The sequence below is a fragment of the Martes martes genome (genome assembly GCF_963455335.1).
Source record: "Martes martes genome assembly, chromosome: 13".
In the NCBI taxonomy this organism is placed as follows: Eukaryota; Metazoa; Chordata; class Mammalia; order Carnivora; family Mustelidae; genus Martes; species Martes martes.
In genome coordinates, this window is record NC_137901.1 from 63,871,042 (window position 1) to 63,883,942 (window position 12,901).

The following is a 12,901-nucleotide window of genomic DNA, read 5'->3' on the forward strand; positions in this document are numbered from 1 at the left end:
TGTAGCCGTCAGGGTCCTCACTAGCAAAACAAGCTAAGCTCAGCTGGCTCTTATTACAGTTGAGCTGAGGAGCCAGAAATATACCCAGAGGAACAGAGAAAGGATGAAATACTTGCCAGAACTACTAAACAAATTGGAAAATATTTCGACTTGATCAAATAAGTGAAAGCAAGTTCCCAGAAAATAATTAAATAGATATAGTAAACTTGCAAAGTGATTAGCTTTTGAAGAGCCAGGCTTAATAGTGAACAGAGGGTTCTCTGCTGAAACATTGGCTGTGAAGATGATCATAGTGAAAAGCAGAGAGCCTGAGTACCCTCACAGAGGGTGAGCAGGAAACCTTGAAAACTCCTCACTGCCCTCCCCACACCCGCCCCACCACACTTATCCAGGCAAGGGCCCCTTGAGGTTCCTGAAATGCTAATGAAGCAGCGGTTCTGCTAGAGGACAGTCTCTGATCACAGCAGAAGACAGGAAGCCATCTGTTCTTGCCCTGAGTCACATGTGGTGCAGGATTCCCACCTGAAGTCGAGAACGACGGAGGAATATGGAGCAGTCTCACAGCTGAGCACAGGGTGGAGAATCTGGGAGCTTGCTAAAGGATGGCATGGCCCACAAGCTGGGGTAGTGTCTGCGAGAAACTGTAAGGTGTCCTCTGGAAGAGTATTGGTCCCAGTGCGGTTGCTTCCCCTGGCTGGACAGGAGGGGGCCTTGGGTGCTCATTTTAATGTTTGTTGTTGCATGCCTTCTGTTTATAGCAAGTGAAAGTGATTTTCCATTGGAGTTACATTTACTTTTTCTTTGAGAAAAATTGTATTTTAAAAAATGAGGTGACTTAGAGGAAAATATTAGGTAAATAATCATTTAGGCCATATGTGGGTATGTGGCAAACACTGGAATCCCAGTGAAGGGAGTTGGGGAAATAGGGACAAATAGGAACAAACAAAATAGCTTTATTATCATTCGTGCTGTTATACAAGAATCAAATATGAAAGGGATAAATCTTAAATAAATAGACAAAAAAAATGTACTTCCAGGGCCTACTTCCTCTTAGAGATATTTATAGGTGGGAGGTGATAATGCCTGCCCCTGAGGGTGCTGTGGGGATTGGATTAGGAACTGCCTTAGCCTGAAGAGATGCTTCCAGGCCCTTCACTCCTGATTGTTCTTCACAGTCCACCTTCCTTGGCCTCTAGCCCCTCCTCCCTGCTCAGCCTGGACCCCGCCAGCCCTGCATGCGCCTCACCTGTTGCTCCGTCTCACCTGGTAGCACTGACAGGCAGAGGTGAGGGCAGGTGGTCTTTGGGTGCCTGGCCAGGAGTGCTTTGTGCTGTTCCTCCCACTCAGAGTGAGCTAGTGGCCGGGTAGGCCTTTGTGCCTGGCTCAGCCAGCATTAGCATTTAATCCATAACTTGTAATGCAGGGGGGAGAACATGGTCCCCAGCAAAGGAACCCGTGGCATCGGTAATCTAGAGGAGAGATGCCTTTTTGCTAGGAATGTGGCAGTGGGAGGGAACCCAGCATTCTGGGGGGTGCTGGTCCTAATCAGGGCTGGATGAGGAGAAGCGTGTGTGAGAAGGCAAAGTGGCTGCATGCAGCCTACTTCTGAGGTGAGGGGGCCTGGGGTTCCTGGACCTTCCGTTTCCCCCTCGATCTCCCTTCCCCACCTTCCATTCCCTTGTGGCCTTTCCACCCCAGGGCCAGCTTTCCAGTACATCTAGGCTTTACTGTACTTTGGGAGAGTGTTGTGGGGCCCACCCCAAGCAGTTGGTGTGGTTTCTGCTTGTGGAATTGAGAGCATAACACTGGTGAGGGTTATCTCCCTTCCGGTAGTTAAGACAGGGTGTCAGGTGAACCTTTCTCAGCTAGTTCACAAGCTCCTAGGGGTCTTCTGGAGTGGGCTCACTGTGCATTTACACCATGCAGACACCAAGCTCCCCTGAACCGCTCGTAGCGATGGGACATGTCACCCAGTCCCTACCCTAGAGAAGCTCCACCTGTGTGTGCAGGTGTGTATATGTATGTGAGGGGGTGTTTGTGCTAGGCCTGAGAGCTCCACAGTTCGGGAGAAGGGTGAGTGAGAGTGACTGGGGGGCCCTGAGATGTCAGTTCAGGAAGGTTCCTGGGAGAGGCGGAGGTGTCATTCTGAATAGTTACCCACTGTCACAGTAGCAGCTTGTGGCCCAGCACTTTCTCCCAGCTACAGAGGAAAGATGGGTTGTGCCTTGGTGGTTAGAATTTTGGATAAATGGGAGGCCACTTTATCTTAAAAGCACATTGATGTAAATCAGTGTTGCAGTCAAAAGTTGCCCTTTCTGAGACTGTTCTAACCAGCGGTGCCTGGTCCTTTTCTTGGCAGTAATCCAGTCCCTCATAGCACTGGTGAACGACCCCCAGCCCGAGCACCCACTTCGGGCTGACCTAGCTGAAGAATACTCTAAGGACCGTAAAAAATTCTGTAAGAACGCTGAAGAGTTTACAAAGAAATACGGGGAGAAGCGACCTGTGGACTAAACTCTGCCGCGACCGATTCCAGCGAGTGTGAGCGGAGACCCTGAGCCGCGCATTCAGACAACCCGCAAAGCAGGACTCTGTGGAAAATTGACACGTGCCGCCGCCTGGCGTTTGCTTGTGGCAGTTACTAACTTTCTACAGTTTTCTTAATCAAAAGTGGTCTAGGTAACCTGTAAAGAAAGGATTAAAAATTTAAGATGTTCTAGTTCTGCTTTCTTTGTTTTAAAAATCACTGCTTCAATCTACTTTAAAAGAATGGTGTTTCTTTTCTTGTCCAAATTGATCCAAAACCTTCAATTTACATTTAGCCCTTAAGGTTAAGAAAAAAGAAAAAAAAAAAAAAGGTTGCAGTTCCCTTTCTTCCCCTGCCCCTGAAGCTCCCACTTTCTTCCATTTGGTTTATTTTTCACCCATTCACTTCCCCCAGACCCAGGGCTATCTCCTCTGCAAAGGGGAAGAGACCGCTCCTGGTGGTTCTGGAGGCTTCTCTCCTCCCATGTTGCACTGCCCTGTGTGGGAGTTGGTTCAAATTCTCCTGGCTCCAATTTAAACATCCTTTTAAAAATTTTTAAAAACAAGCAAACCACCACTCACCACCCCACCACCTCCCCCTCACCACCAAAAAAACCCAACAAACAAAACAAAACAAAAAAACCAGCCATGGAAAGGGAGGCCCAGTTCTTACGTAAAAATCTGGCCAGTGTTACCACAGTAACATTGATTAAATGGGCAAACCCTGATGTCTGTGTGCGTGATTGAACTTCAGCCTGGCCTGGCCTGCTTGGGGAAACCCAGGTCTGTGGCCACGCCAGGGAAGGGCCTGCTGACCGGAGGATGCTGTGCACTTGCGTGAGGAATTCCTCGCCAGAGAGGCTCTTGAGGCCAAATGTTGACGCTCCTCCCTGCAGCCACTGCAGAAGACGTGCTGGTCATTGCCGACAACGCTGAAGCCAGAATGTCCACGTGAAATTTCACGCTCACCTGTCACCGAGCTCCATATGAATGTGCCACAGAGCTCGCGCTCCTAGCTCCTCAGCGCAGCCCCAATGCGACCTTTCCTCGGCACAGTTTGACCCTTTGCGGGGTTGGAATTGGCGGGACTCGGCTGTAGCCAGCAGCAGGCTGGGGTTGCCGGCACCCTGCTGGCCCCTTCGGAGCAGCCGGCCAGCCCAGGAACAAGATGGCCTTCCCTCTCCCTCTGGACTCACAGCCTTTGCAGAGTCAAGCTCCACTTGAAGCTCACTCAGTAATATCCTTTACATGTGTTTTATATTGTTTTGACTGCCTTTTTTTGTAGAAATAAAAATTGACCTTAGAATTTATCATCAGATGAACTTGTAAGGATTTGAATGTTACTGTCTTTTCAAAGCAAGTGGGACTGCCCCTGAAATCGAGAATGCGTGTCACTGACACCCAGAGGAAGCCAATGGTCCAAACACCGTGTGTCACCAACTCCTCCTCCTGCCACTGGCTGCTGCCCTTCTCGGTTCTCAGGGGGAACTAGATCCTGTGGAGAAGATGACGTAAAGAAACTGTTTTCTGTTTTTAGCTCTCTAACGTGGGATCTTTCCGGGGCTTACAGACCTGTGAGACGGTTTCACCTGTGCAGAGGTGGGTGTGATGGGTAGGTTAGGCAGCAGAATGTTGTTTAGTTGTCCAGGTGCGTGGCCCCTGCAGTGTGTCAGTGAACTCCGCTTCTTTAGTTCTAGGTACGTCAGGGGCAGATTCTGGAGACTTCTCTGTGCCCAGGAACGCAAGAGTGCCGGGCCAGTGTTTCCACATCTGTCTCTTCATTAGCAGAGAGGTGATGATGGACTTTAATTTCACTCACACGCAGGTTTGTAATAAATGCCAAATTCTGTCAGAAGCTATACAAATAAGCCACCATTTGTTCTCATTGCGTCTCTGAACCCAGAAATATTGCCATTCTTGGGAACTCTCCCATTGCTTCATCTCTCTCTACCAGCGTAGTTCTGCCCGCCTGTCCCCCTCTCACTTCTCTGCTCATCGTGGGAGGATACCTTTGTTCAAGCCGGCAGCCACTCGGGGACTCTCAGCCCTGGCATGGCAGCCCACGGTTTGGCCCATCAGAGGCCTGGCCCTGGGAGAGCGAGGCAGTGGGTGGTTCCTCCATCAGACCTAGGCGGTTTGTCCCCTCCAGCCTGGGCAGTCCCCAGGACGGGCTTTGAAACATGCTGGCCAGCAGTCCTGGCTGCTCCACACCCAAACAGCTGGGCCCTCTGGAGAAGGGGAGAGCTGTCGAGCAGCCACTGCTGACCCGAGCCCACTCAGGAATTCACACCCGCCAGGTTCCTCGGAGTGCGCTGGGTCCGCCCCCTCTGCCCTGCCCCTCCCCGCCTTACCCATGGTGGAGAATAGGCTTTCTAAGATGCTGCGATCCCCTTTTGCTGCCCTTAATAAAAATGCTCTCCGACACTGGTTTGGTCTTGTGGGTTTCTTCCGGACTGGGAGTGGGCAGAGCCAGGGGCCTATGTTCTTACAGATGGGAGAGGGGTGGCCAGGGCCCAGGCTTGCTCTTCTGCCTGCTCCTCTCCCCACACCCAGCTTTTCCAAGAGGCGCACAGAGGTGTGGCCTTCCTGCGAGGGAAGCAGAAAAGGCTAGAGATCCAGACCATCAGGGCCTGCCAAGGGAGGGGACAGTGGCCTCTGTGTATAGGCCTCATTTCAGTCCACTTGTCAGTCCCCAGAGAGTGATATTCTCCACATTGAGCAGAGGAGCAGACTGAGGCCCTGAGAAGGGTGGCTGTCGAGTTTGCGTCCCAGAACTAAGGAGGGTGTGCCCGAGGGTGGGGCTAGGCCATTTCCTTGAACCTGCCTGGAGCCCCAGGGACCTCCTGTTGTATTGACTCAGCACCGGGCGTGATGCTGATATTTTTATTTCCTTGTCTGGAATTTGACACCAGCGGAGACCAGACCTGCCCTGTCAGATAGGTCTGCAGGTGTCCAGGAGGAACCTTCCTGGGAAATCATTTTACCAGGAAGTAAGGAGCCGGTCCTTTCCCTTGGTCATCAGCAGGGTACTCTGCTGTCTTCTAGCACTTCATCCTCTGTGACTCTCAAGACAACCCCGCGGACATGGTCCCTATTTTTACAGAGGAAGAGACTGCGGTTCAGTGACAGCCAAGGAAACCAGGCCTGGGTTTTTACAGTCTGGTTTCAGAGCCTGTTACTTTCCACCACTCAGGTTCCTTGGTGCCCAACCCTTCCCAAATCCAGAGCCCTACAGGACCTTTTCTCAACTTTCTGAACTCTGGAGCCACCACTTTCTCACCTTCCTCACTCTTGTATTAATTGTTCAGCTCAAAATGTGTATCTCCATCACTCTGGTGCACACTGCAGCCTGGCTCCTGTCTGCCCCTGGCTCCCTGAGGCTTCCTCTGGCAAGGCCCCTGGACTTCTTCATTGTGCAGTCCACGCGCTGGCAGCCTGGCGGCCCCACACTGTTTCTTCAGTGGGCCAGCACCTCCATGTCCCACCCTGCTAGGGCAGCCACCTGACCCTATCTGAGGCAAAGCCAGAGCTGGGTCTTGGCTCTTCCTGCCCTCCCTGCACTGGCCCTCCCTCCTCTCCCTGTGTCCCTCATGCAGCACAGGGTGCTGGCACCAGCCGGAGAAGGAGCAGAGCTGAAGGTGGCCTGGCTCAGGTGGCACTTGCTAAATAGCTATTTCCTGGGTGTAGCTATTTCCTGGGTGATTGGAACATGTTCTTGCAGGTGGGCTCCTAGGGGCACCTAGCTGCCCCTAGGAGCCCTCCTGCAAGACATTGCCTGTCAGAGGATCAGAGCGGAAAGGACTGCCCAACAGCAGGCAGAGGCCACAATCGAGGCCTAGAGAAGTCACTTCTTCCAGAGAGCGTTCTCCCAGCAGGCCTGGCTTGGTTAGGAATCCCCTTTTGCCCCACACTCTGCTTTGTGTTCCTTCCCCTTCCCCATCCCACCACAGTCCGGATCATACCAGCTATCCCCGTGTTTGTCCCAGACTGAGCTCCTGGCAGGCTGGGCTTTCCCGGCACCCAGCCCCCCCCTGGCCCAGAGTAGACCTTCCCGTCCATGACTGGTGAATGGGTGGAGAGCAGTAGCCCCCACTCGCCTAAGCCATCCAGTGCACAGCAGGTTTGACATAGGAATATCCCCGTGTCCCCAGTGCAGTGCTAGTGACCAGCTCCACAGTGGGCCCTGTGCTACCTGCAGCCTTCTGCCTTACCACTTTCCCTCCCCTTGTGAGGCAGACCTTGGTCTCCAGATGATTCTACCAGTCTGGCTATGGCCATGGCCCCTCTCCTCTCCACTGTCATGGTCCCTAGGGCTGATCTGGGCCCTCAGCTCTGCTCACTCCTCTCTCCCTGTCTGAGCAATAGGAGCCCACTCCACAGCTTCATCTTGCTTCTGTGCAGACCCCAGTTCTCTCCTGTCTCCCCACACCTCTCTCCTGAGCCTCAGAGCCACAGTCAGCTGCCTCCTCTCAAAATAGCAGAACCCCCCCTTCTCCCCAAAGGAGGTGCCTCTGTGCCAACAGGCTGCCTTCCCACCACCCCTCTACCCACTCCAGCCAGCAGCCTGCAGGAGTGTGGCCAGACCCCACTGGGCTGAGGCAAGGAGGTGAGGGCACGGCACTAGGAAGAACTAAGTGATTCCAGTTTACAGCCATAGAGGAAAGGTAGGACGGAAAGAGCCTGATGCTGAAAGAACCACGGTCAAGGGAAGGTTAGTGTTAAAGATGGAGCCACAAAAGAGTGGGCCGAAGTCACAGTAAAGGGGGTAGAGGTGTAGGATGGGGGGCAGCAGGAAAGAGCAGCAAGATCCCACCCTTAACCCCTTCAGAAAGCTATACATCCCTCGGGGCTGCCTAGGCTGAGAGAGCTCTCTGGGCGCCTGACCCCTTGCATGACACGGTGCATGGTGAATAAATGAACAGGTAGCTTCAAAGCCCTGCTCTGCCATTTCTATTTCTTGGTCTGTTAAGATGGAGGTACTGGATCATTGTTCAATCTGCCTTTCCACACGCCAGAGCGGGGCAGGGCTCTGTGCTCCCAAGAGCTCCCTGCCACCTTCTCCATCTGCTCCCTGCATCTCCTTGATCCAAGACACATGAGCCGCAGTGACAGGGCACACACACATCACCAGGTCTGGTGAGGAGTCCTGGATCCCATTCCCACAGAAGACTGTTCCTCCTGGAAAAATTTGAATAGGCTTGCAGGACTTCCTTAGATCTGCCCCTAGGATGGCAAAGGGATGTCTGCTTAGAACACGTGACTTTTGGGGTGCCTGGGTGGCTCAGTCCATTAAGCTTCTGACTCTTGATCTCAGCTGAGGTCTCGATCTCAGGGTCGTGAGTTCAAGCCCCGCAAAACAACAAAACAGGTGACTTTTTAAATAAAATTTGAGATGATATTACCTTCCAAAAAGTAGCCTGGTGAGACATTGTTCTCCCAACCTCGCTCCCCCCAAAATAATAAACTTAAGCATGAACAAAACTAGAACTTGGAGTATGTTCTGTGTTATCTATTCTGTTATAATGACCGGGTTTGTGCCCCGAAGGAGTTGCTTTTGCCCTGTCATGTGTCTGTGAACGTTTTCACAGTTCACAGGGCACAGTTTAAGGAACCACCCAGATTTGGGGTCCCTGGGTGGCTCAGTCGGTTGAACGACTGCCTTTGGTTCAGGTCATGATCTCCAGGTCCTGGGATCAAGCCCCACATCGGGCTCCTTGCTTCGTGGGGAGTCCGCTTCTCTCTTTCCCTCTGCTCCTCCCCACCCCACGCTCATCCTTTCTTTGTCTCAAATAAAATCTTATTAAAAAATTTAAAAATTTAAATAAAAAAAACACCCAAGTTTACAAGACATATATTTTATTAATACAGTGATCTCTCTCTACTATATCTGAACAAGGAGGATGCTTTGGCAGGCCCCAGGCTCAGATGTCATAGGGCCTATCTACCAGCAGCCAAGATGGGTTGCCAAAACTCTGGCCACCATTCTGAGCCATGAGGACCTGGACACAGAGGTGACAGGGGCCTGCCCAGGGAAGTATGTTACTGGATCCCCGCTCTCGGCCTGGTTTCAGGCTGTTCCAGGGCTTGACACTGGCCCCCTTTCTGTGCACTAAAGGACATTTGTGCTTGGCTGGCTGTCAGGGGCATGGTGGGGAGGGCTCCAGGAATGTTTCCAGAGTGGCTTCTCCAAGGACCCCTTCCCCAGGCCTCTTGGAGTCTAGGTCATGGAGTGTGCAGAGCTGCACTCCATCCTGTGCAAGTTGGGCCCGAAGCGTGGGCGCGGTGAGGACACGCAGTTCATGCAGCCGCTCCCAAGAGCAGGAAAAGGCATCCGGGCCCTCACCGCAGCCTCCAGCTGGGGGCACACTAGGGTAGCCAGGGTGTGCCATCAGCTCAGCTGTTAGGGCGTGGCCCGTGGGTATGCCTTCCAGGGCCCGCGCTAGTGCTCCTGATACGCGGTGAGCAGACATGTGCCGACCGCAGGTGCTCAGGCCCACGAAGGCATCCGTCCACCTGTGGGTGTAGGGGTATCAGCGGCAAGGACCAGCAGAGCTGTCATGGGCAGGGCTGGGATGGGGTGGGGTGGGGGTCACGACAGGGATCGCACGAGGAACGAGGAACAAGGAACGGCCATAGCTGTCAGGTGAAAGGTCAGCAGGACGCACTGGGATAGGGCGGGATAGGGGCGGAGAGCCTCACCGTAGGCCATAGCGAGAGAAGGGGCCCACGGCGGCCCGGGCGTCGCGCTCCACCGCACAAGCGAAGGCATGTGCGGGGGCCTCGAGCCACGCGCAGCCGCCCACCCCGCGCTCCACCGGCAATCGTGTGAAGCGCACCCGGTTGGCCTGCAGCGTCTCTGCGAACACCTGGCACACGCCTGCGAACGGGGAGGAGTCAGGAAGTAGCCCGTCCTACTACCTGGGACCACCTCTTACCCCCAGCCCCCCACCGGGGAGCAACGCCCCCCACCCCAACCTGGGAGCACGTGCACGTGCTGGTGCCCGTCCACGTGAGTGGGTTCCCCGCCCAGTAATTCCCGGAAGCGTATCAGCTGGGCCTCCAGCTCTTCCCGCACCTGGAGAGAGAACGACAAGGCACCTTGAATGTCGGGAAGCAGCTACCTAGAAGGACTCCCTCCAGGTGCCTCTGCGTGACTGCTCCAGTATGAACCAGGAAAGCATCCATCGCGCGCCCCTGCCCCTAATGGCTTCACGGTACCCTCCGGACGAGCCTTGGGGGTCAACGCGAGCCTCTTCCTGCAGCCGCATCTTCGCACCTGGGGCAAGGCTACGTCTCCGGCCGCCACCGCCTCGCGAAATCCCATCTTGCCGAGAAAGAAGCCTTCGGGGCTGAGCAGCGACGAGGCGCCGTGGCGGGCCGGACCCACGGGGCGGCCCTCGGACAGGTTTGCGTGGAGGCCGGTGGGGATTTGATGCCTGCAGGCGGAGCGCGAGCGGGAGCACTGGCGGCCGCGGAGAGGCGGCTCCCCAAGCCCGCCCAGACCCTGTAGGGTGCCGCCACTCACCTGCCAGCTAGCTCCGCCGCGCTCTCTGCGGCTGCCCCGTTGACCAGCAGGGACACGCTGGTCACAGCCCCTGCCAGAAAGGCCTCTACGATGCCCTCATCGCGCCGCGGGCAGTAACCAAAGTCATCTGCGGTTACCACCAGCCGCACGCGCGGTCGGGCCATTGGTACTTCCGCGGACTGTTCAGGACTCTAGAGGACTGGATGCAGGCCCCGCCCCTAAACGCTGTCCGAGGCTCCGCCCCGACGCGCACGTCCCGGCGCGGCTGCCCTTCGTCTTTGCTCTCGCCACCTACCGGTCCCAATGTGGAACTGCAGCAGTCCCCTCCCACCTCACAGTGAGTTGGCCCTAACCAAACCATTTTGTTTGCTGCATTTATTGTAACGAAGAACTCTCAGTAACTGCAAAAATGTTATCTAGTATGAAAAATACAGGGGCGCCTAGGTGGCTCTGTCGGTTAAGCGTCTGCCTTCGACTCAGCTCATAGTCTCAGGGCCTTAGGATTCAGCCCCTAGTGGGGCTCCTTGCTCACCCTGGAGTTGGCTTTTCCCTCTCCCTATGCCCTTCCTCCCTGCTTGTGCTCTCTCAAATTTAAAAAAAAAAAAAAAATCTTTAAAAGAAATATGAAAAATAGAGGGAAAAAAACCTGTTGGAAAAAAATGATCTCTTAATCTTTCCCCAAGTTCACCACTGCTAACTTTCTGGATAGTGCCATTCCAGTATTTTTCTAAACAAACAAACCCGTTTCATTTTCTCCCCCACCCCAAAGTTTTTTGAGTTGTTTTGAGACGATAATGATCACATCAATGTTATCTCATTCTTGTAAATTTCATTTTTTGATAGTGACTATGAACTTTTTCTAATTGCCTATTTGGTGATTTTTTTCTAGGAAGAGGCTTTTTTTCTTTCATTCATTCTTTCTTTTTCTTAAAATAAAAGTTCTAAGTAAGAAAACATGTATACCAATGGCTTCGTTTGAGGACGCGTTAGTCCCTGATTCCACAACTTGAGCTCTGTTCCAGGCTACAACTTTTACATTCATAATCTCATTTTTTCCCCCTCTGTAGTGCAGAGAAACTTTCCTTACTGATGACTATATAAATAGTCACCATGGTTGACAGAGAGTTTTTATTGTGATGTGGCTGCTTTGGTGTTCCCACTGCAAAGGGCGGCATTTGTGTCCAGCCCAAGAGGTTGGTAAAATCATTCCTGTTTTACAGATGAGGAAACTGATGCTCAGAAGGGAGAAGTGTCTTGCCCAAAGTGAGCCCGCCAGGAGTAGTGGAACTGGGACTTCCCTCCAAAGCTCTGGACCTACTCTGGTTGTCTAGTCCCTAGCTCTCCCCTGGGTCAGGGGCAGACAGGGCAAAGTTGAGCGTGGGCATAACAAACCATATTCTCCTCCTGGGATGTTGTAAAGATCAGAGGCCTCACAGTGCTCTCATCAAGCTCTTGGTGTAAGGATTGTTGCATTCAGTCGTAATTATTGAATTGTTGGACTTCAACTATTTTTCTCCCCTGAGAAGCTGATCCTGGAAAGCCAGAGGCCCCAATGGCAAGCAGATTGGAAAGAGAAAATTGACATTTATTCAGCACCTACTGGTATTAGACATATGAGAGATTGGGGGGAGTGCCTCAGTTCCTACTGCCAAGGAGCACCATCTGGTTGACAAGTAGCAATACAAGAGGCAGAGTCTGGAATAGGGTTTTTGGTAATTCTGTTTGGGGTGGCAGGCCTTCTAAGAAGGCTTATCAGAGGAGTGACACCTGGAAAGGACTTTAGGAGTTTACTGGGCAGAAGAGGAAAGGAGGGAAAAGAGAGAAAGATACCCAGGGCTCTTACTGGCGTGCGGGATGTGTTGTACGTAGATTTTATTTAATCTCCATACTCCCATATGGAAGGATGCTCAACTATTTACAGAGACAGAGCAGATGATCAGAGAGGTTGATTCACACTGTCAGGAAACAGCAGAGCTAGGAATTGAAGCTAGGTCTGTGTCATACAACTGGGATTCAATACTGCACTCAAGGACACCGCGCAGTGGGAGTGCTGAAGGCCCCACCCCCACCCCCACCCCCACTGTGGTCGTCCACACTGGGGAGAGGAGAATCCTAGAAGGAGCAGTCAGAGAGCAGGAGGCACAGGACAACGCAGCGACCAGAGTGGAGCTGAAAGTGCTTGTGTCACCAGAGGAGGCGGTGGCTTTGATCCTTTAGGGATCCCTTCAGGTGCGGAGCGGATCCGAGCCCAGTCTTGGGATTCCTCTGGCTTGGGTGAGCAGTCAAAGGCACCCACTGACTCCACCCTCCTTCCCCTCCACCCCGCTCCTAAAGCGAATGTGGGCGGAGCAAAGACAGAAACGGGGGAGGGACCAGCCTGGTTCCCGCCCCCATCAATTGTGCCGGGGGAGCTAGGAGGCACTGCGAGCCAATCAGGACGTAGCATGTAAATAAGCAAGACTGGCAGGTTGGGGGCGACTCCAGAGCTCGGTGTCGCCGCCCTGGCGAGGGCACAAACTACATTCTACATTGACTGGTCGTGAGCGAGGCATAGACTCTGGTGAGCAGGTTGGCTCTGGGCCAGGGGCAGATGCCAAGGAGTTTTGGGTTTAGGAAGAGGGAGGGTCGGACACACTCAGGCCCAGAGATGGTCGGAGACAGCATGTGGACGTCTTTGGGGACTCCACCCCCGACGACTCTGGACACAGACAGTGCGCAGACGCCCAGGGGACGCTGAGCAGAGGAAGGGCCCGATGCCTGAAGGACGCAGGGTGAGGGGAGCGAGGGATCCGCGGATGCCGGGACCACTGACACAGTGGCTGACAGACAAAGAGAGAGTTGGACTCATGG

At 53.4% G+C, this 12,901-nt stretch overlaps 2 protein-coding genes across 2 annotated transcripts in view; one reads left to right on the forward strand and one right to left on the reverse strand.

The window, feature by feature from the left end:
- The window catches only part of UBE2L3 (ubiquitin conjugating enzyme E2 L3), a 58,389-nt gene extending 54,547 nt beyond the window's left edge, over nucleotides 1-3,842 (forward strand). Inside the window, exon 4 of the mRNA XM_080821110.1 lies at nucleotides 2,360-3,842. Coding sequence (XP_080677236.1) covers nucleotides 2,360-2,514 — 155 coding nt within the window. The 3' untranslated portion in view covers nucleotides 2,515-3,842. The remainder of the gene's footprint in view (nucleotides 1-2,359) is intronic.
- Nucleotides 3,843-8,368: 4,526 nt separating this feature from the next.
- On the reverse strand, nucleotides 8,369-10,215 carry YDJC (YdjC chitooligosaccharide deacetylase homolog; the record flags this gene model as incomplete). The annotated part of the gene is made up of 5 exons (XM_080821975.1): nucleotides 8,369-9,039; nucleotides 9,226-9,403; nucleotides 9,502-9,601; nucleotides 9,803-9,962; nucleotides 10,052-10,215. The coding sequence occupies 5 exons, from the start codon at nucleotides 10,213-10,215 to the stop codon at nucleotides 8,664-8,666; spliced, it is 978 nt and encodes a 325-aa protein (XP_080678101.1). The 3' UTR covers nucleotides 8,369-8,663.
- Between the last annotated feature and the right edge of the window lie 2,686 nt (nucleotides 10,216-12,901).